This window comes from Guillardia theta (assembly GCF_000315625.1).
Source record: "Guillardia theta CCMP2712 unplaced genomic scaffold GUITHscaffold_5, whole genome shotgun sequence".
Classification (NCBI taxonomy): domain Eukaryota; class Cryptophyceae; order Pyrenomonadales; family Geminigeraceae; genus Guillardia; species Guillardia theta.
In genome coordinates, this window is record NW_005434669.1 from 411033 (window position 1) to 433421 (window position 22389).

The following is a 22389-nucleotide window of genomic DNA, read 5'->3' on the forward strand; positions in this document are numbered from 1 at the left end:
TAAAGAACGGCTACCGCAGTTCCGACTCAGGCCCGGACAGTGACTCCGCGGCGGCCGGGCCCCAGTCCCCGGCCCGGCTAGTACTCGCCTCAGTCAGTGAGCCGGGCCGGGCCGCCGGCGGGGCGGCGGCCACTTGACTGCCAAAGTCACTAGTACCACCCTGAGCCTCCGACCGTAGGCTTGGCTCCGTGGCACCCCGGCGGCCCAGTCCGGCTCAGTCGGAGTGACGTGTGACGGTACGGTCGGACGGTCCGATCACCGTGGCACGTGACCGTGCCGTGTACTATCCCGGAGTCCAGGACTCGATGATCCGTGATCGGTGCCCCGGGCCCAGTACAGTACATGCGGCCAGTGGCAGTCCCAGTGAGTACTTCGGTACGGTAGTACTGGGGCCCGGGGGACCAAACTTCAGCGGCCAGAGCCGCCACACTCGGACACCGTGCACTGGCCAGTGACTGAGTCAGACGCCGGGTGGCAAGTTGCCGGGCCCATACCGGGTGGCAAGTAGAACCGTACGTATGTTTACAAGAACATCAGTTTACATGGAGAGAGTAAGGTACAGTAACGGTTGAACGAATTAACAGCTGACTCTCATGACCGTACGACCAGCGGCTTCATAATTCGGACTTCAAAGCTTCACGGTGCCACTTCCAACTGACTGAGAAGATCGGAAGGCAGTGACGAGCATCAAGACCAGAAGTTGGGGACAGGCGACCAGTGGCTGTCGAGGCCCTTCACGTCCAGACTCTTCAAGTTGCTCGCATCCTCCACTGTCTGCATTGCCGTGATGGCGCAGTCGAGGCCTGCGTTCCCGGCATGAGCACGGCGCTCTGGCAGGAGCAGAGCAAACTCACTCTCACCTCCATCCCTGCTGGATGAAACTCCGGCGTCCATGTCGCACAGGCCCATCCCCTCACGCCCACTGATGGAGGCCATCTGGGAAGGGACGGTCAGCTCCTCGCACTGGAGGATGACGTCGTCCGCTGAGCACAGCATCGGGTCCTCCACACCGATCTCCTCCTGCAGCTCCGACAGCATGCTCCTCTTCATCAATGCAGCTGCATCGCTTCTCTCATCTTTCCTAGCAGACGTTGATTCTGATGCAGCCACTGCCACCGGCACCTGCACGTTTGGCGTCTTGTTTCTGCTCGAGGATTTCTTCTTTTGCTTCTTCTCAGAACTTGAAGAACTAGAAGAGGCACTTTCCTTCGCTCGCTTATGGGCATCAGCTTGCAAGCTGACGGCTGGAGAGGCATGACCGTCAAACATCTCGCTCATGGGCATAGGGATCGACATGCCCACGTTGGCAGGAGCGATGGGATACATCTGATTCGCGGGGTTAATCTGAGCGTTGTACATGCTCCACCCGTGCTGGAACGGATCCTTGGGCATCGGCATCCTGCTGTCTTGCGTCATCATCATCTCAGTGTGCCCCGGGTGTATTCCAGGAGGACCAACCCCGCCGACGCCCATCCATGACGGTGAGATGCCCGCGTGCGGCACTTTCGGATCGTTCCTCCCCCGCCCGGACTTCACGAGCACGAACGCATGGGAAGTCAGCGGGGCCGCTGGCTCCCACTCGGGAGGGTGGGACGGCAAGTTGCTGATGCCTGCTGCCATCTCCGCATTCACCTGACTTGGGTTCCACCATGTCTGGAAAGGCGAAGCTCTCTTCGTCCCCTCCAGACGCCGCGCGCTCTGATGAACCAGCGATGACGCATGCAGGTGCGGCGACGCTCGCGGGTCGATGAAGCCATACGAGCGCTGCTCGCTGGCTATGCAGTGCACCAGCACCATGGTGGCATACTGAGCATGCGACAGCGTGTGGAACTGGAGGCCTTTCTCCTTGATGAAGTTGCAGCAGTCCAGCCGGCTGCCGACGATCTTGTTGGGCATCACTGGGATCGTGTCCCGCAGGCTCCCTCGTCCTGGTCGGAGACCTGCGACGAAGAAGCGCTCGTTGAAGCAGCCTGAGTGACAATTAGACGGCAGCGCCGACATCACAAGTCGCTCACCATGCTTGCACTGCCACGACGCTGAACCGACACCCTCAGCTAGGATAGGCGAGTTGGAGCTTTCCTTCTCCTCCCTCCTCCTCACGTCCAGCAACCCTTGAGGAACATCGTCGCCAGAGAATCCACAGTGGAAGCTCGAGATGAGCCCCAGGGCCGTGGCGGACTCGAGCATGCGCTTGTACCAACAGCTGCGACAGGAGTGAGAAAACGTGAGACTAGGGGGCAGCAGGTCAATCTTACGAGAGGTGCATGGTCACTCTCAGCCTGAAGTTGAGCGAGCGCTGAACGAAGATATACTTGGTTGCGTCCTGAGGAGGCGGAACATGAAGATGCCTGAAGACAGATCTCAGTTGCGAGAAAAGGAAGTAGGGAGGGAGAGATCTGGAAGACAGGGGAGGGGGGAGGAGCACAGGGTCAAACAAGGGGAGGCAGAGAGGTAGGTTATTACATGAACTTGAAGCCGTTCGAAGCTGCAAAGTCGATGTATCCTTGCATGATTGCAGTCAAGATGGCATGTCTCTCTGCTCCAGGCAATCCAGGCCACACGGGAGGACTATCGAAGCACTCCACGTAAACTCTCCCTGCATAATTTGGCGCTGAGTTTGCCCAGTATTCATTGACGTACATGCCAAAGATGACCACATCGGCGCCCTTGACGTGCTGGAACGCAAACACAGCTTTGTTCATGTACACCACCTCGCCTCTCGCAGCATCGTCTCCCATCATCTTGAGCGACTTATCTACCTTCCCCAACGACAGCCGCTTCTCCACGTTGCTCAAGACACGTACGGTGACGTTGCTACATCCCGCTGCAGTGTTCGCTTTTGTCGTGAGAACCTCTCCGAGCTCTGAGATCGCCAACTTCGACGACCATCTGTTCTGAAGATCCAGGCTTGAGCTTTCTTGCGCGCTGGCGCTGGTCATGAATGGCATCCCATCCTTGTCCATCTGCATTCCTGGCACCCACCGATGCTCCATGGCCAACTTGCTCTTTCCCTCGCCTTCTTTGATTTCAGACTCGCCAAATGGTTTGTCGAAGACAGCTTCGCTATCTGTACAGCGGAAGTCACTCAGATAAGTTAGGCGCACAACAAAGCACAGGGGACCTGGTTGAGTCGATTCACTTTCCTCTGTCATTGGCAGTCGCTTCCATTCAAAGAGAGCTTCGGCTGTTGAAGCACATTGAGCACTGGATGGTCAAACAACTTCCACGTTTCACCTCCTGACCGTGGACGTTTCAAGTGGCTGGAGACAGCATGCTTTGCTCCCTTTCCCGATTGAGAGGTTGACTCATCCTTACCTGGATCGTTTCATGTCATTTCAAGTATCCGAGTACTCTTTCTTGCATTTATCCACGTGTGTATCAGCTATGCGACAACGGTTACCTTTGGACGTCTCAGAAGTTGCTTGTCTTTTCCGGGAAGCTGTCTCACGATCAAGCTCCTGCTTCTCACCCGTCAGTTTCAACCCCTGCATCTATCCATCCTGACAACCTGCCCCTTCTTGGCAGGATCTTGATTCGAACTTGAAACAGAGTTCGAAGCTTCATTGCCTCGGAGAGATCTCTGTGACGTAAATTTCAAAATTCCGGAGAAGCTGCAGAGGGAAGAAGCGGACAGGCAAAGGCAAAGGCAGAGTAATGTGGTGAAATCAGATGTTGTCTTGCCTGTGAAGAACTTCTTTTGGGTCGAGAAACAACGACTCTCGTCAAATCTTCATTTGTAGGCGAGTTGTCTTTCCCCGCACTTCATACAAGCGACATTCAGCAATCACCAATTCAACACTCCTTGCTCACCTGTCGCTTCCACTGCTCCCTCCACTTGTGCTCCCACTTCCATGAGAGCTGCTGCCATGCCCATTGGAACTGACACAGCTCATCTCAGAGTCCACACATCAAAGCGAGCAGCCCCACCTGTTTCCGCTCTCGCACCCGTTGGAGCTGTGCCCGTTGGAGCTGTGCCCGTTGGACTCGCTCGCCGATGCCATGTAACCCTTCTCGTTGCTCCCCTTATCGCTATCCGATCCTGCTGTCTGTGGAGATGATCCAGAAGAATCCTTCTGCTTCTTTGAAGCTGACAAGAGTCCTTTCTCTGTCACTTCAGTCAAGACAGCTCAAGCATACTTCAGCAATCGACGCTACCAAGACTTTTCGAGGAGAAGGTGTCACTCGAACAACCAGTCATGGCATCCACAGAGCCTCCGGTGGAAGAAGCACTTATCTCAGGATATTGAGATCCATCTTTGAACACTTGAGCTAGTGTACTGCTCTGGGATGAGTAGCACTTGATGAAAGAGATAAACTCTTCTGTCCCAAATTTCTGGCCCAAAACTGTCACAAACACTCAAAACCCTCCACGTGCATCAACCTGCTCCTTCCATAGATCGTAGCATGTCTCAACGGCGAGTCTCGCTCCATCTGTAAGCTCAGATATCGCTTGTAGGATCACTGACTCTGGAATCGGCAACGAGTGCAAGTTGTTGCCCCCGCCCTCCCCTTCCATGTTTATGAAGGAATCGGCAGCCTGTTGACTGTGATCACCAGACACAAGTGATGCAGTCAAGTAATCTACCTGCATAGTTGAAGACAAGCAGCTGGACAATGTGTTGATAGCAGGAGGCTGGACGAATCTCCCTCAGGTAGCCAACATGTGGGATCGTACCACTTCTGATCCAAAAATGCAACAACTCCAGGTCCAGCCCTCAGATTGAATTTTCCCCCTATCAGGAGCAGAACAATTGCCCTACGAGCTGTGCTTCTTCTTTCTTTCTTTTCAGTTGCTGCTTTCGATTTCTCACATACCTGCCACTGCTCTCCGCAGAAAGCTCACCCTCTCCTCATGAATCCACCAGGAGTAGGACTTTCTATCCGTGATCTTAGCAAGGACACGATGCTGGATGCCTTTGTTGTGAGATTTCTTACTCCTGCAAAACCTAGATTGTGTTCGTTGTGTGTCTTTTTTTTCTCTTTGTTTTCCCCGTCTGCTTCACCCGCTGTACTGAGATACGCACACGAATGGCATCCCTTGGTGCGATGAACCCATAGGAAAATTAGCAGTACCCCCAAATCCATAGTACAAAATACCCTGTTTTCAACCAAAGAGGAGGTCAACGCGAAGGTAGCATAAGCAATCTGAGAGCAATCTCGCCGAAGCTCGGGCGATCAATTCCTTTGAAAAAGCATCTTTTGGGGTCAAGGATACTTCCAGATGACAAGATGGACCCCTTCAAATACAATCTCCGCAGAAGAGATTTGATGCGACTGATCTCGCGATCATCTCCCAACCGAACCGTTGTAAGTTTTGCCGAGGTCTGTCGTGATCGCAATCTCATGGGATCCTTTGATCTACCCCACCCACTTCCACAGATTTAACCCCTACCCCATGAATTCAATTTTCTAGCATAGGTTTTGAAACTTTCATCATATTTTGAATTATAGAAGATGTAATGCATTAATTGACTCGTCCATTTCATATATGAAGCACCTGAAATCTGTCCGAGTGGGTAGGGTATCGCGACGTCTTTACTGGGAGGAAAGGGGGTGGGGGTATCAAGGTATGAAGGGGTGGGGCTGGGGGTGGGGTAAAAGGGGCTGTCGGGGAAGATAAAACAACGTATCCTGTTGTCCAATATCATCCGCAGCATGGCTTCATTGATCCATCTTGTGCTCTTGGTGCTGTAATGAGATTCAGCCCTGTGCCTGGACCCTAAGGTTGCTCTATCTGCTTGCCCGTCTTCTTTCCTGTCCACCTGCCCTGTCCTCCCTGTTCAGTTTTTTTTTGTCTTCTTCACTGCTGAGAGTAGTGCTGCCAGTCTACTGCCCTGTGCTACTCCTTGAAATCTCTGATTTTTCCTGTTATGTCATTTTTCACCGTGGTCACGATGTTTTAGCTTTATCCACCTCTCACTTTTTTCTCCGCATTCACTCTACACGGGTACGCTGATTGTTTCAAGATTTCTTGTTGTCCCCTCTCATTCGATATCTCCATACTTATTCTGTTCCATTACTTCCTTCTTTCAATCTTTGTAATTAGTCTTCTTTTCTCCAAATTATTGCTCTTTTTGGTTCAGATCTTGCAGAGCAACTCTTTTTGTTTTCCGAAACAAAAGACAACTGCATGTATAAATACATGTTTTCATTTTGTTGTTTCTAATTTTGATAAAATCTTTGATCGTTCACTACTCTCACTCGCACCTTCGTCGGAATCAAGAGTGATTTCTTATGTCTTATCTCGCTTAGAACTACTGATTGAAGATCACATGGTATCGATGAAGTTTGATGTGGCCACCGTTATTCGGGACAGCAGTGGGCAAATCACATTGAATCATGGCATTCAAGGCACCATTGAGTTAAGTTCATCCTATTTTGATTGACTCATCACCACTCCAGGAAGCTAAAGCTTGCAGCAGACTCGTGCTCTGTAGTCCATGATTCAAGTAGCCTCGGGGGCCCGGCCCGCGGCCGGCGGCGCCCGGCGGCGCCGGCCGGATCATACCGTGACCGTCGTACAGTCTGATCAGAATCATGAGTCGCCCAGCGCCGCTGCGACCCAGGGTCACCGTGCGAGGGGAGCAGCACGGTGGGCTGCCCCGCCTGCCCCGCGGGGTACCGTCTACAACGACGACGGGCTCAGGGATCGGACGGCGGCGACTCTCGGACCCGGGCCCCCGGCGGCCGCCGCGCCGCGTGACCGGGTACCGGGTCAGCGGCGTGCCGCGGCAGCCTCGGACGGTCCGGCGTGGCAGTGATCGGATCGGATCGGACGGCCTCTGAGTTGAAGTTCACGGTTACGGTAGGCGACGGCCGGGCTGACTGACCGCCGCACCCGGTGACCGTCCGTGGCCGGCGGCGGCCGCGGGGCCGCCGGCCGGCGGCCACGGTGGGCGGCCCGCCGGCCTCCGAGACGAGGCTCGGACTCCCGGTCCGGGAGACTCTGAACTTGAAGATCGGACCGTCCACGGTGGCAACCAGGCCCACCTTTTTTACTCTGGCAAAGTTAAGTTAAAAATCAGCCTGGCAGCCCACCAGTACGGTACCCGGCGTCACTCAGTTCAACGGTTCCCAGCCGGCCGCTGAGGTGCCAGGCTGGCAGCGGCCGGCGGGCTTCGAGTCAACGCAGCCTGGGCGGAGGCTTTAGTAGGCCGCCGCCGCCCCCCGGTTCAAAGGCCGCCACTGGCACTGCAGCCGCTGAGCGGCGGGCCCGGGCGGGCTATTTTGGGACTCGGGAGCCGTAGCTGATAACTTAAATTGTAAGCCCGCCTCTGTCTTTGACTTACTAGCAAGCAGTGGCTAGCGTGAAGCGCGTAGGGCCGGACAGACATTCAGAGGAGGCAGAAGTGGGAGCGAGGACCGTCTGACGAGCCCTGCCAGGAGGTTGAAGCCTGAGACTGTTTGGAGCAGCTCCAAACGAGACGAGGATGAATATGGCAGTCGAAGCTCAGGATGCGCTCATGCAGGAATTGCAAGAATACCAGGCTCGTTTGCGAAAACTCGAGGCCCACAGAAACGACTGGCAGCTTGAGACGGCTACGTATGTGGATCAAGCAATATCAAGTTTTTCTAGTTTCATGGATCAATGGATATCCAAACAGATGCAAATATTGAGTAGCTTGGAGGTAGAGCAGATTCGAGCACGTCAGCGGAGTCATCTTGTGGAGTGTAGGGCGATAGAGGCGATGGGTCGAATCGAGAATGACATCGCAGCAGCGAGAATGGAGGAGTTCGAGCTTGTTGAGAAAGAAAAGCTTGCCCACGCCGAGACACATGAAGCCTTGTGCAAAGCAAAGATTGAGATCTCGACCCTTCACGATAAAGCAAGAGCGAGGGAGAGATTGATTGAAACTCTGCAGAGCAAAGTCAACAAGTTCGAGGAGCAAACGCATCTGCTTGAATCTGAATTGAACAGAAGAAGCCTGGAATTCATGGACAAAGACAAAGAATTGACCAAGTGCAGAGAAAGGCTTACAATGGCTTCAAATCAGAGTACTGAGTCATTGCTTGCCTGCGAAAAATTGAAAGCTCAAGTAGAATCATCAGATTATATCCTTCGAACAGTTTCTGCTCTCATGAAATGCAGTATAAGTGATCTGCCTGGTAAGGTTGACGCACTTTCACACGACTATGCCTCTCTCCAAGAAAAATATTCCTCCTGTTTGCAAGAACTGGATCGACAGCATAAGGTGGATGAAGAGAAGCTCAGAAATTGCTCCCACTCTCTGCAGGCACTTGAGAAAAATTGTACTTCTCTGGAGGTTAGGTTGGAAACGACCGAAAATTGGTTGATTCTGTGCTGCAAACTTATGAATGTGGATGACTACAGTCTGTTGCCAACGAAAACTGAGCAACTTTTGAATGAATATTCATGTATTCGAGCAACTGTATCAAAATACGAGAACAGAATTGAAACACTAGAGAAGACTTCACTCATCTTCAAGAACGAAATGAACGAGGTGATCTCAAGGCAAGAAAATGAAAATCAGTTGCTGCAGAATAGGCTGCAAGAACTGCAAAGCAGTTTAGACCAACAATTAAGAAAAACATCTTGTGAAACAGAAAGAAACTTGGAGCTTGAAAGAACAGTTTCCATTTTGAAGTCTGAGCTTGAGAATCTTTCCTTCAAAAACTATGAGCTTGGTGCACTCAATGCCTCTTTGAATTTAGCACTGAAGGATACCGAAGCAAACGCAAGAGCCTTACAGCACAAGTATCAATCGTATGAATACTTATGCCAGAATTTAGAGCGAGAGAACGAGCAACTGCTTGGAGTCAATCACGCATTACAAAATGCAAAAATGAATTGCGTACAATCTTCTTTGAATCCTTCATATGCATCGATGCGAAATGAAAATGAGGCTCTCAGAGATACCGTCATGAGCCTTGAAAAGACCTGTGTTAACCTGGAAACACAGAAGAAAGCAGCTCTCAAGAATCAAGATCTGCTGCTAAATGAACTGCGGAATCTTCGACAACCTGATGATCAGTTGCTTCGAACGCACAATGAGAGACTCTCCCAGAATGCCAAAGGGTAAGATCTCTCAATCAATCCTGTCTATTTTGATGTTCGATTTTCCTTGTCTGACAGGTCTTTGGGGAGCCTAGAATACTCCGAATTTCCATCACAGAAACTGCTTCAGGTTAATGCCACAGTATTTGTAGTTCATCCCATGACTTTCGATCAGAAAGAAGTTGATGACATATCCATCTTTTTGAAAGGACAAGCCTATGCAAGCGACGATAAGAGCAGACACAGGTAACCTGACAAGATACATCAGATCACCACGTAACATGGCTGTGTAGTTTCAAAGCGAAGCATCTGCGGGAATTTTTTTCAACTGCAAAAGACAGCACGGCCAAAAATGGGTCTGAGGATGTAAATCTTTTGCTGATGGTTTCAAGTCATGTTGGATTCAGTCTGATGAGTTTGCACAGTTGATCAAAGACAACCATCAAGATCGAGTCAAGACATTCTCTGCTGGAAAGTCTAGTATCTTCAAGGTAAACGTCGACAAGTAGTGGGGAGGAATCAGAATATTCACCTGCCCTTGCAGCCATATTCAGCCGCACAGCCAAGAAGGCCATACAGCACTCTGGGCATGCGCTCTCAGGATGACTACAATACGCGATGGTTGAAGGATGTTGAGTATAAACTACTCCGAAGGCCAACGAATGACGAGGAAGTTTAGTAGTTTGACAATTGTTTGCGAAAGGGTTTCGTTGCGAAATATTAGTTTGCAAATAAAATTTCAAGCAGCAAATTCAATGAGGGTTTGGCATGCCTCATCATAATTTATTACTGATATCCATCTGTTACATGATCATGAACAGCTCCTCCATCGCATTCTCGGTGATGAATTCCATGACGACCTGCATCCTTTCTCGGAAACTTACAGATTCTCTTGCAGAGGAATCCCGAACCAAGCTCGACAGGTTCAAGCCAAATCACAGAGATATAAAGTGAACAAGTTGGGGATGCAAAAGGATGTAGTCCCTGCACCACGCTCGTTGTCATGTAAGAACATTTATGTACGTCGGATGCGATGCTCGAATCGAATCGTACATCTTTCAAGATTGTGCAGATCTACAAATGGGCGTGTCTTGATGCAGAACAAATCAACATTATATTTGTATTCATAATTCAAAAATTCCTGCACAGTTGATTCGTAAAAGGAAACCCTTGAGTGGAGAAGAACAATGTCTACAATAGTTAACACAAGCACACGATTCAAACACATGAAAGATTCTTTACACTCTGACTGTATCTTTCATGCATCATTGCTAAACTCTGGAGTGTTGTCAAGGCAATTGATATACAACTCTATCCATTCCTTGCTGAGAGGCAGAGCGCTTTCAATCCAAGCGGCATGAGGCGGTAGCTTTCGTGGTTTCACTTTCTTTGAAGCAGAACTTTCACTCGCAGTGGTCTTTCGCAGAGTCTTCTGCTTCCTTGCTCGAGTTTTCTTTGGGCGTCGATATGGCCAGCGATCGATGCCAAGCTTGCGACAGATGTGCTTCATGGCAGTGAGAGACACGCCCAAACCTCGCGCAGCTCGGATCTGAGGCATCGAGTAGAAGCTCTCCAACATTGGCAGGTCTATAGCTAAAGGCCTTCTTCCTTTGTACATGATGTGCTGTTCCCCTGTCTTTCTTCGCGGAAAGAGAAGCACGTTCTGAGGGGTGGTGGTGACAGAGTCTGACATCGTCACGCAATCGATATCGGGGGTTCTTGCAGGGAGTTTTGATTTGAGAGGGGAAGAGAGGTTAGAGGAGAGACAGGCTGGAAAAGAGATCAGGGGCAGCGAATAGAGGTCACCAGCAGGGAGTTGAGCGAGGAGAGGAACAACAGCGCAGGGTTCAAAGGATATAACAGAGAAGAGTAAAGGGGGTAGGGAAGTACCTTTTTGCGACTTGTAGTTTGGTTTTATCCTTTGTATCCTCAAGTTGAAATCAACTTGAAAATATTAAAGATTATTTTGTGAGAAGTGTTCAAGTTCTGAGTGAATATTTGAGGTTAAACAAGTCATTTCGCAACTTGGGTACAAAAGTTCTTCTCGTAATATCGAAAATATTTCAGGGTCACTGGGCCTGGTTTCACAACGGGCAGCAGACGCACCCACTGTGAACCCCTATCCCCCGCCCTCATTGCGCCTGCCTTGGTACTACTCCTGAGTGCTCAGACTGGTGCGGTGCGATCTTCTGCCCCATCATCCCGCGGCCGTCACGAGTCACTGAGTCACGGATCCTGGAGTGAGTAATCATTGTGATGTGACGGTCCATGGATATCATCTGAGCCCGGTCACAACTACCGTGATCATCGCTGAAGTTCTACTGAGATCCGAGGTATGACTCTGATTCCGCGTGACCGTCACGGACGGTATCAAGTTGTGATCGGACGCCGTACGTGCAGTGCCCGGCGGGACGCACCGGCGGTCCTCCGGGGTACAAACTTGAAAGAGGCTGACTCGCCGCCGCTGGCAGTCACGGATCGGCCTCGGACCCCCGCGCCGCCGAAAATTGACCTACTACGGCGGGTAGTACTACCGGGCCGGCCCAGTAAGGCAGGCTTCAAGGCTGTGGCAGCTGCCGGCGCCTGGCGCCGGACCCCCCCCGGCCGTCGCGCGCCCCCGAAATAGACTTTCGGAAGAGTCTATATTGCCTTTCCTTGTTCCGAACTCGGAATCGGATCCGCATCAAGGCTTTGCACTGGGAACAGTCAGGGTTTTCTGGTACCGTCGGCGGCCCCCGGGCCGGGCGGCGGCGAGCGGCGGTGACTCCGTCACGGTGCCCGGCCCGGGCCAGGACTGACTCGGGCGGCTCCCGGGACCCGGACGGCACCGTCGGTCCGCGGCCCGGGCCGCGCCGCCACCCGGTGGCGTTCACTGTAAGTTTTAACTCACCTTATGAGAAGATGAGAAGGCAGAACCAGCATTGGGTCGTAGATCGAGATGGTGAGAGAACAAGTTGCACTGTTTGCTCCAGGAAGACGAGCAGTGCGGGGGCGGCGAAGAGTGATGGAAGCTAGCGATGCAGGCTCAAGAAGAAGCTGCCGAAGGGCGGGAAACAGGACAGGGACGAGCTCTAGCTGGTTTCCTTGCGCTTCCTGGCCAGCAGTGCAAGTAGCCGAGGAAGGAAACCAAAGGACGAGGCTCTCGACTAGTCAGAGCCACTCCCTGATGGGACTCTTGTATGAATCATCCATGAGGGTCAAGGCCCGCCCTTGAGTGACTTGAGCTCTGTAGGAGGCAAAGCAGCAGGCACGCTGCAGACGCATTGGCTGTCCCCAGGGCAGAGGAGTTTACCGTGTAAGGCGTGTTGATGTCTGCGATGAAGAATTTTCTCATGTCAGAAAGCAGGGGCTGTGCTATGAAGTCGGAAAGCTTGCAAGCACATCCAGTCTCACTTGTTTACGAACATTTAAAAGAAGATTTTCTGAGGAAAGGAGGACGTGAGAAGCGGAAGCTCTTTTTCGAGCTAAAAGAACAATATCGCAAGCTCTTGCTAGCCTCTGAGAAGAACAAACATCTACCATCAGATCGTCAAAGAGTCAAGCCTCGGCATGGGTTCGCGCAATCTAAAACATTTCAATTCCCTGGTATCTCTCTCTGCGCTTGTCGATGATGTGATGAATGTTTCAGATGCGCAGCGAAAGCAACCAGACAAGCTTGAGAGTGACATGTTCAACATCGCTGAGAACAGCTGGAGGGCGTCCTTTCGGAGGAAGAAACTCATCAGAGACTTGCAGGGCCTTGAAAACCCGGAACCTCTGCACCCCGAGGAGAAGCATGATCCGAGCAAGGGGCTGATTGGAAATCAGCCTAGAGTGTATGCCATGATGGTGGTGGGCGGACGAGAGTCTTGGCTCACGTCCATGGCAGGGAGGGAGAACATCGGATCGACTTGTTTAGCAAGAATCTCAACGAGGTCTCAGCGTCTGCTACTTCCTCCGAGCCCTGACCGCCAAGGCGCAGGTGCCAGATGGCATTCTGATGCGGAACTCCAACATTCAAGTGCTCGACATGAGGTCCAACGACATTCAAGGTTGTTGTAGGAGATACAGAGATCAGCCGACCAGACCTCCTGCCCCCTATACCCCTTCCTCCTGCCCTCTCCACCCCTTCCTCCTGCCCTCTCCACCCCTTCCTCCTGCCCTCTCCACCACTTGCTTCTGCCCTCTCCACCCAGCACCTTCCCTCTGGCCTCCTCCTCCCGTCCTCTCTTCATCACCCACCCACCCCTTTTCCCTCAATCTCCTCGTGTACATGTGTCGGTTGTTCTCGATGCTTTGTCACATTTTGAGTCTCTTGCAGCCTTGCCGGACAAATTCTGCACGCGGCTGCTCAGACTGGTCGAATGCAATTTGAGCTACAACAAACTCACATCGCTGCCGATGTCGCTGGGCAATCTAACCAACTTGAGGAAGTTGTCTGTAGGATCGAATCGTCTCCGAGGACTCCCAGCGAGCATCGGGCACCTTTGCAGGCTCAACACCCTCAACATCGAGAAGAATCACATCTCCACGTTGCCTTGCACCATGTGCTACCTGTCATCGTTACAAGCACTGTGATGTCGCAGCTCAACACGCGTGTTTGTGATGATGCTTGCAGACTTCTGCGAGGAAATCCTCCGTTTCTCTTCCCTCCTCAAGAGGTGGTGGACGCTGGGCTTGAGGAGATCCGATCGACCTTGGCGGTCACCCTCGACAACGTCAAGAGAGCTCGATCCAAGTTCTGGGACGAGCTGCGACGGATGCACATGACGGTAAGTTTGTTGCTGAGGGTCAGCTGGAAGTTGAGGGCAGGAGCTCAACCTGCTCAGGTCCCCGATGTCATAGCGAGTTTGCCGCAGACAGACCAACAGGCGATGGTGAACAAGCGAGATTTCATATCTACCATCTCTGCGATCCAACTCAAGATGTCGATGCAAGAGACAGAGGCCCTTTGGTTCATGGCAGATGCATTTGGTAGGGTCAGAGGCTGCAAGAGGTGTCGAGTGACCTGATGGCATGCAGGTGAGGGGAAGGTCCTGACCAGCGACCTGCTCTTCGTCCTCAAGATTCCCATCCAGCTACTCAACCAAATCCCGGCCCTACGACGACGTAGCGGATCTTTGGCCTCGATTGCCACGGACAAAGCAGAGGATTGAAAGTTTCAAGTTTCATGTACTGTAGAAAGGGATGAAGCTGTGCAAGTTTCATGTAATGTACAGAGAGGGCTTCCGGCCCCAGCTCATGCTGAGCAGAAGTTGATGATATCTGGATGCCGCCGGAGATCCGAAGTCCTGACGAGTTTGAAGATCCGAGCTAGCAGCGCTGGAAACCAATCGCGCGAAGTGATGTAGCTCGCGGCGCTCTTGTTTCGCCCCATCAGCGCTCGGTCGTCGTCGGTGTGATGCCTGCAGCAGATTCAGAGACAAGGAGGGAGGAGGAGGAGGAAAGTACATGAGGATGTTGCGGATCAGCCGCAGGAGGTCGCAAGCTGAGCTGGTCACGTACTCCTTGCCGTTCTCAGCTTTCTGCTGGAAGCGTTGCTTGTTCGCTATGATCTTGGCATTGATGGCTCCAGCTAAGTTCCAGTCGCCATGGGGGGCGAACAGCTCCTGACAGCCCTGCGTGTCAAATTCATGCCACGCTGGGAACGTGTCGGGGTGCCGGCACTGGTGAGTCATGGCGATGTGGGCGACAAAGTTAGCGCACTTCTCGGGGTTGAGGGAGCCGTCGGAGAGGGTCCAGAAGTAAGGATGACACTCAAGCACCTCCATGGCGGTTGGCCGGCTGTCAACGTCCGGCGTCAGCATCCATTCAACCGCGTCCCTTGCGAGCAAGCTCCCGTTGAGCAGCTCCAGGTTGACGATCCTGCCCTGGAGGATGTTGAACTGAGTGGTGATGGCATTGCTTCCGAAGGGATGCTTCCCGCCCGTGAGCATGTAGAAGATCACCATCCCCGCCACCTGCACGTCCGACTTGTGCTTCCATCTCCCTCCCGATCCAGCGCCTAGGGCGGCCAGCACCTCAGTTGCCATCCACCCCATCGTCCCGGCCTCCCCCGAGTGAACCGAGGAAGCATTGTGGCCGATCTCTCTCACCAGCCCGAAGTCTGCCAGCAGCAGTCGACCCTTGGTGTCGAGGAGGAGGTTCCGCGGTTTGATGTCTCGGTGGACCTGGTTGGCCCTTGCAAGCCATGCAAGCCCTTGCAGCATGTCGCGAGCGAACGCCTGCACCTCTACCTCCCTGATGCACCCATGCTCCTGCACGTACTCCTCCAAGTTCCACTCGCACAGCTGCAGCGCGAGGTACTCGAAGTTCTCGTCCTGCGCGTCTGCCTCGTAGGCTACGATGTAGGGGCATCTATCAAGCCCGGCATGATTGAGCGCAGCCACCTCCTCCTGGATTATGTTGCGAGTGACCTGAAGCCTCTGCATGCGCTTGATCGCACACTCGGTCCCGTTCTTGTGCAGCCCCACAAACACCAGAGTCCCTTTCGCCCCGTGATCGATGTGGTAGAAGCTGTTGGCGCTGACGTCAGCGCTGAAGACAATTTCCCCAACACTTCGCACGTCCTTGTCTTGGAGACTCGCCAGTTTCGCCAGCTTGTCTCTCCATCTGATGCTCCTCTGCTTCCACTTTCTTGCTGGGATCGTCTGCTGCGCATTCTCAACCCTGGCACTGGATGAAGAATTTGCTCCGTCAGGGTCAGATGGAGCAGGAGGAGTCTCGACATCTGCATGTCTACGATCCTCCAGTCCTTCGTTACTCTCAACATGAGCCGGCGCAACTGCTTCTGGTGTCGTCTCCTCACCTCTCGACATTGATTTCTGCGCTCCAACTCCAACATCGCAACTGCCAGCCTGATGAAACAGATTCCGCGATCCATTCACCCAGACATTCTTCACGCCGCTCTCCCTTTCAGGTCCTGCCAAGCCCACCCCCAATATATCCCTGTCCTCCTCATAAATAACATCTTTCCCTTCCTCAACAAATGCACAGGCGGATTGTAAATCGTCGTGAACTTCAGGACCATGCAAGAGAGAGATAGAGCGAGGCCTCCACTCGTCTTCGCATGACTCGTTCAAGACATTGCTCGAGATTACCGATGAGTCATCAGCGGCGAATTTGGCAAGCTTCATCTGCATCTCTCTTTTCTCCTTCTGCCGGGCTTGCTTGTAAAGCAGTCGTTTCCTCTCCCTCTCCTGTAGGGCTTTGGCCTTTTTTTCTGCCTCAGCCCTTTTCCTTTGTTCCTCTGCAGCACGCCTGCTCTCTTCAATCTGTGAAACCTTGGCATCAAAATCCCCAATGAGCATTTCCGCTATCTTCATCTCATACCTCTTTTTGCCTTTCACGCTCCTTCATCTCCTCTGCTTCCAACTCACGCTACCATAAGAGTCAAAGTAGAATAACAAAACGTTTACAAAGCCGAACCTGTTTCTCAACAGCCGCGACTCTTTCTACAAGTTCCTGGCAAGTTTCATCCACAGCTAGTCCTTCTCGATACGCCTGAATAGTCAGTGAGTACGGAGCTGAGCAGCTGCTGAATGGGTTATTGCACCTCCAGGGCTTGTTCGAGCCGCCCACTTTGCTTCATTGCATCGCCTTTGCGAAGATACCCCTTTGACCAATCCGGCTTCAGCTTCAGAGCTGACTCAGCGTCTCCCAAGGCCTGTACAAGCTGTCAACGTTGAGGCCTCGGGTGGTTTCCCGCACCTTCTCGTGATGTTTCAGCGCCAGGTGAGCTGCTGAGCGGTTGCTGTACAGGATGTGATTGTCTGGCGCCAGCTTCAAGGCCAATGAGAAGATCTGGCGGACGTCAGAGTCGGCTAGCACGCACCATTACCCGCACCTGCACGGCATGCCGAAAATCCTGCGACTTGAACGCGAGGTTTCCCTTCTCTTTCAAGATCTTCACCCTGTCCTCGACCTTGAGCCTCTGCAGCCCCTTGGCGCTCGAGCTCTTTCCACTCTTGCGGGATGCTGATGGGCGGAGGATTTCAACCTGAGATCTTCCGTCAGTTCGTGTGGGAGAAGCCCTATGGTTTACCTTGTCAGCAGAGGAATGAAACTGTACAGCCATTTGGATTTCTCCATTCAAACCAGTCAGAACAAAATCCAACTTTTCCTCGTTGATCCAGAATTCAATCGTTCCGTTTTGCAGGTTCACTTCCATGGACACCACAATCTCGCTGTACACTGCCGTGCTCGGCTGATCCCAATTCACAAGCAAGCTTTTTCCCATTAGAGCATCTGCTATCACACTTGTAACGTGCACAATATTCTAAGATTTATCACCTGTTTCATGCTGAATGTGATGTGAAAACAGTGTCTGAAAACAACAACAAAAAAAAAACTGTAAGAACAAATTAGGACAGCGAAAGATCGATACCTCACGGCCACTTTGAACTGAAACAAATACATTCGATCGCTTTGCCTCAATGCCGTCTGACTCGTTCATGCTAAGCATTACATACCACACCTTTCCGTCGCTCTTCAACTCATGCCACGCCCTTCCCAACTTAAGAGTCGCTTGCTTTACCCCGATTGACACCTTTCGTCCGTCTTATCAGTAGGGCTGCGGTATACAAGACGTTCTTACACTCTTCTTGACCTTCACAAGGCGCACGCGACACTCTGTGAAGCACATGAGCAATTCAAACATCTCAGCGGCACTTCGACCTATCGTGGAGTTCGTAGCTGTCCAGTGGTCACTGAGCACAGGATACGAGATGCTAGAGCCTAGAAAGAAAGAATCAAGGTTGGCTCAAGTTTGACATCAAGACAAAATACTGGCAAATGTTGGAAGTAGAGTTGAACCACAGACAGTCGTTGGCTCTGCAGCTGCTTCCGCGTTTCGCTCTGCGCACGACGTTTTGAATGATTTGTCCCACGGAAGCTCTTCGCTCGACCATGTCCTCGCATTGGAAGAAATAGTTGGAGGCGTAAGAGAGAAGTGCCCCATTCCTGAGCCCTGCGGAGACGTTACTGAAACGATTCCACCGGGACTGGTTGCCAGTGCAGCTGAAACTGGACTGCATATCAAGGAAAGGGGAGCATGGCTGAGGATTAGCTGCCGCATCTGAGAGATCTTCATGCTTTGTTCTGAGTCTTGCTTGGAGTTTGCAAGCTCCAATGCCTTGTTACAAGTCTCGAGGGCTTTGTTATTGTCACCCACTGCCATGTACGCGCTCACCAACAGGTTAAGAGAATTCGCGAGGATCGTTTCTTCTCCCATTCTCTCAGCGACTGAAACAAATATCTCCAGGTCTACAACACACCCTTCGAGCTGTGAGGAGCTGTTCGCAGTAGATTCTGTCACTTCATGCACCATCAACCAATACACACATTCAAGGAGCTCCGAGAATTCACCAGGAAAAGAGATCGTTCCACTCTCTTTACAAATTTTCACTGCTGCCTCCAGATCGACAACCGCTTTTCTCGATTGTCGCATACGAACAAAGGTGCGTGATCGGCATAATAAAGCTCTAGATTCCATATCTGTATCGCTCAACGAGCGAGAAAGAGTGACATAGGCGTCAAAATGTTCAAGCGCCTTTGGAAGCTTCTCTAGGCTTAGATATGCTGCCCCCAGGTAGCCTCTGGCTTGTGCTTCAGCAGATAAGTTTTGCGTCTCCTGGGCTGCAGACAAAAATTTCTCATGCCACTTCGCAGCTTGTTCATGCTCTCCCGAACAGCTACATGCAATCCCTAGGCACCCGTAAGCGCTGCCTTCCCTATCCTTGTTTCCCTGGAGCTTCGCTCTTTGGAGAGCTTTCTTCCCGCATTCAACCGCTCTGCCGATCTGACCGTTAGATGAACAAAGCACGCTGATAGTGAAATAACACTCATGCTCCATATCACCGTCGCCAATCCTCTTCGCAATGTTCAGTGCACTTTCAGCGCATTCGATCGCTCTTTCTGTGTTCTGCAAGTCTCGGTATATGTTTGCTAGCCGACAGAGGGATCTTCCCTCAGACTCAATGTCTCCGGCTTGTCTCGCTATCTTCAATGCTTGCTCTTCATACTCTACCATCTTGTCATGCAGGCCCAATCCACTGTAGGCCGCAGCCAGCCCTTTCATGATCAACGCCTCAATCTCACTGTTGCCAGACTCTCGTGCTGCCATGATGGCAGCATCTTCGAATCTGAATTGCTTGAAATTCGACTTACCATTGCTCAAGATATCGTTCCAATGCTGCTGCTGTTCCTGTTGATGCTGAAGCTTCCTGGGACCACCTGGTCCAACGACATGCTGCGCTCCTTCAGGAGCTTTTCCGCACCAAAGAGACTCTTCCATAGCAGTACTTGGAGACGTCCCACTGGCTACGGCATTCCAAGGGCCAAATCAAGCAGCGGGCCTGACTCAGTTAGCCATCTCCACCTAGCGCCCCCTATCTCCCAGACAATCGCGGAGTCATTCTTCACGGGTTGAAGGAGAGCTGCATGCCTGTTCACATCCGGAGGTAGAGACCCTCGCCATTTCATGAGCAATCAGCTTCGCTCACCCTTTCCATCGCGTGTTTCCTCTGCTTCTTCTCCATAGGCATGCTGCTACCTTTGCAGCTCTGCTGCCATGAAAATCTCGAAGTCCACGACCCACCCCACCCTTCTTCTTGATTACCCCACCCGTCAAGTACCCCAGGGACACCCAGTACCCTTGTCTTAACAGATCGTATGACCCCACTCGAGCCCAGGATGACCCAGACACATCCATACATATTCAACCGTACAAATACTACCCCACCCCTCTTGAAATCGAGTTTACTGTGGTGACTACCCACCGCGTCTGGCAATGGTACCTTTGCTACCCACCCTACCAAATGCCATTACAACCACCCTACTCATGTTCCAAACCCCATCGATTCATGAAGTACCGGTGTCTATCCATAGCAACCTACGGGGGTCAATTGAGGGGGTACCAACTGTACCACATAAATCAGTCATCCCATGAATTCTCTACCATCGATAGGTGGGGTGGTAAGAGTACCCCCTATTTTCAATGAATTTAGTAGGGTCATATTGATGTTCAGAATGTAATATCCCGACCACCGGTAGTGTATCCACCCCGGAAATAGACGGTAATGGCGAAAAGTGGGATGGAGATGGTTGTGGTTAAAGCCAGTGCGATTGCAGATGTTTCAACTCCTCTCTGAGCACTCCAAGAATCGCGAGGAAGATAATGGGCTCCATGTACGCAATTCTCCTGCTCCCCCTCTTCTGTTTTCTGTTGTCAGTTTTCCCATTGTGTTCGTGGGTTGCCTTCAAAGATGGAGTTATGTCTTGCTTGATGTGATGTGTTTTAGCACGTTCGTACCTCTGATTCCATGCTGTATGACTGTTTTCATGCTCTGATTGCTCTCTATGCAAACAGGGAATTCGATCGTTGTATACAAGAATGGGACCTCCCGACAACGTGAGAATCATTTATTCTTGGCGATTTTGTCCGCTGTTTGACATTGTTGTCGCCACAGTTTAAAGGCGTTTGGAAGCCTGGTATGTTTCCTGGAGAGGAAGAGCATGCCCAGAGACTTGCGCACTGCATGGGCTACTGCTAAGTAGTCAATTTTTGGTTACCATTTTTCAACAAAAGTCTCTGATACACCTCAGAAGACCATCTTCAGTTGCGAAGTATCCATCCTCAATCCTGAGATCAATTGGATACAAAGCTCAATGACATATCCTCATTTCGCTGATTGTAGCCTGACTTTCACAAATAAGAGTTGGCTTATGGAGTGTTGCCGAGACATGCACAAGGCAACCAGTCAATTGATTCAGAGATTTGCACGAGGCCAAATCTTGCACCAGTCTCACTCTTTTGCGACAAACCGAATGAGAGTTTCCTCCCTTACAGGTCCTTTGGCGGCATCGAAGTTCAACTCCTAAGTTGAGCCCAGCTCCGGCTTCTCAGGCCGAGAATGCACTCATTCCCGGATTCCAACCGCGGACTCTCCGACTCATCCCTGTGTCTGACAAGTTACTAGCGGAAGTCACTGTTAGTGAAACTGATGGCTTGTTGCTTGCCACGTGAATGTAGGCATCGAGCAAAGATCAAGATACTAGGCTAGCGTCCTAGTGTGCCAGCCACAACTTGGCGAACTGAGGCTCACTGGCTTAGGGGAGACTAACGCAGACCAAATTCAATTTCATTCTGGTACTAATTTTAAGTCAACTCGCGCTCGAGGTCGAAAAAGCAAATTGAAATCCAACTAAAAGTTCATTATATTTGAATTTCAAACGATGCGTTTGCAATTTCCGAATTTCGTCGCCCCTCCCTGCCATGGTAGGCGGGACGGGCATGTCGCTGGTGGATAACATACCCATCAATGATGGGTCGGATGATTATGAATTTACCTGCAGTGATGGAGAAGAAAGCATTTCCGAATCGTCCAGTGACGAAACTGAGATCTTAGGTCCACCGCAGAAGAAGAGATATCTTCGGAAAGGGAACAGGATCGGCAACTGGACGAAGAGGAATATGAGCAGGAAGAGGCTTGATTGGTACAAGTTTCAAAGAACTTTGAGTGACTATCAATTTCGTATATTCTATCGAATGTCTCGCACTGCATTCTAACATCTTTTGTCTCTCATTCGTAATGATATTACTGGCAAAGAGGAACATGGAAGGAGGGGCAGTCCACATGGGTGTATCACGGAGGAGTTGAAACTGTCCATGATAATCAGATGGCTGGCAGGTGGCTCATACTTAAATATTCATCACTTCCATTGAGTCTCTGATTGTGCGCAAGAATGAAGTACTTGTGGCCATCTCGAATTGTGACCGTCCCTTGCGCATCAGATATCCTGATTTGAAGGACACAAATGCTTTGCAAAGCATCGCCACAGGCTTCAAGATGAAATCTTCTCGTGGCGTTTTTGATAGATGCATCGGTGCCATTGAAGGAGTACTGATTAAACCGCATTGTATCAAAGGAATGGAGTCGTACAGAGCTGCACGTTATTTCACTCGCAAGGGATACTATGCATTGAGAACCGTCGATTCCTTTGGTATGGTATACACAACCCGGTTAGTACACATGATAGCCTTGCTTTCTGCAAAGGAAAACTGGAGGATCTCAACCTCCTCCGTCCTTCTGTGCGTCGGTAGGTGGAGCCTTGGCAGCATCTTGTTGTAACGCGAAGAAAATGAGGGTAAAATTGGATATTTGATGTTATATTTAGCTCTCAGAATACAACTATTTATGTTTCAAACCGTTTCACGTAACGAATTATTTCAAGATTTGCGAAATTGAATTTGGTCTGCGTTAGTCTCCCCTTAGTCAGGCTTGAAACTTGAACTCGTGAAGGCGGCCGGGTGCCGCGACCGAGTCACAGAGTCAGTCGGTCGGAGCCTTTCCGGCGATCATAGGTACCGTACTGGCCTCTTAGTACGCAGCCTT

General features: G+C 51.4%; 8 protein-coding genes across 8 annotated transcripts; 2 read left to right on the forward strand and 6 right to left on the reverse strand.

Annotated features, from left to right (window-relative positions):
• Positions 1-687: 687 nt before the first annotated feature.
• Positions 688-5035, reverse strand: GUITHDRAFT_100625 (hypothetical protein; the record flags this gene model as incomplete). Its single annotated transcript, XM_005840566.1, has 14 exons — positions 688-1970; positions 2016-2203; positions 2256-2348; positions 2464-3067; positions 3122-3184; positions 3235-3315; positions 3401-3458; positions 3509-3611; positions 3811-3879; positions 3928-4105; positions 4156-4333; positions 4382-4537; positions 4844-4946; positions 5004-5035. 14 exons carry the CDS (start codon positions 5033-5035, stop codon positions 688-690), a joined length of 3189 nt encoding a protein of 1062 aa, XP_005840623.1.
• Positions 5036-7436: 2401 nt separating this feature from the next.
• Positions 7437-9695, forward strand: GUITHDRAFT_132741 (hypothetical protein; the record flags this gene model as incomplete). Its single annotated transcript, XM_005840567.1, has 6 exons — positions 7437-9037; positions 9095-9146; positions 9192-9262; positions 9310-9382; positions 9442-9507; positions 9561-9695. 6 exons carry the CDS (start codon positions 7437-7439, stop codon positions 9693-9695), a joined length of 1998 nt encoding a protein of 665 aa, XP_005840624.1.
• A 579-nt stretch (positions 9696-10274) lies between these two features.
• On the reverse strand, positions 10275-10709 carry GUITHDRAFT_100627 (hypothetical protein; the record flags this gene model as incomplete). Its single annotated transcript, XM_005840568.1, has 1 exon — positions 10275-10709. The coding sequence occupies one exon, from the start codon at positions 10707-10709 to the stop codon at positions 10275-10277; it is 435 nt and encodes a 144-aa protein (XP_005840625.1).
• A 1856-nt stretch (positions 10710-12565) lies between these two features.
• On the forward strand, positions 12566-14151 carry GUITHDRAFT_100628 (hypothetical protein; the record flags this gene model as incomplete). Its single annotated transcript, XM_005840569.1, has 8 exons — positions 12566-12569; positions 12645-12831; positions 12885-12930; positions 12978-13047; positions 13317-13569; positions 13614-13767; positions 13825-13969; positions 14018-14151. The coding sequence occupies 8 exons, from the start codon at positions 12566-12568 to the stop codon at positions 14149-14151; spliced, it is 993 nt and encodes a 330-aa protein (XP_005840626.1).
• A 585-nt stretch (positions 14152-14736) lies between these two features.
• GUITHDRAFT_64135 (hypothetical protein) lies at positions 14737-15426 on the reverse strand (the record flags this gene model as incomplete). The annotated part of the gene is made up of 1 exon (XM_005840570.1): positions 14737-15426. A coding segment is annotated over one exon (690 nt), but the record flags the coding sequence as incomplete, so codon positions are not given.
• Positions 15427-16592: 1166 nt separating this feature from the next.
• GUITHDRAFT_41131 (hypothetical protein) lies at positions 16593-16798 on the reverse strand (the record flags this gene model as incomplete). Its single annotated transcript, XM_005840571.1, has 2 exons — positions 16593-16661; positions 16706-16798. Coding segments are annotated over 2 exons (162 nt in total), but the record flags the coding sequence as incomplete, so codon positions are not given.
• A 2017-nt stretch (positions 16799-18815) lies between these two features.
• Positions 18816-19118, reverse strand: GUITHDRAFT_64178 (hypothetical protein; the record flags this gene model as incomplete). The annotated part of the gene is made up of 1 exon (XM_005840572.1): positions 18816-19118. A coding segment is annotated over one exon (303 nt), but the record flags the coding sequence as incomplete, so codon positions are not given.
• Positions 19119-21119: 2001 nt separating this feature from the next.
• Positions 21120-22128, reverse strand: GUITHDRAFT_150242 (hypothetical protein). The gene is made up of 2 exons (XM_005840573.1): positions 21344-22128; positions 21120-21293 (listed from the first exon to the last, which is right to left on the reverse strand). The coding sequence occupies exon 1, from the start codon at positions 21885-21887 to the stop codon at positions 21696-21698; it is 192 nt and encodes a 63-aa protein (XP_005840630.1). The 5' UTR covers positions 21888-22128; the 3' UTR covers positions 21120-21293; positions 21344-21695.
• Positions 22129-22389: the final 261 nt, after the last annotated feature.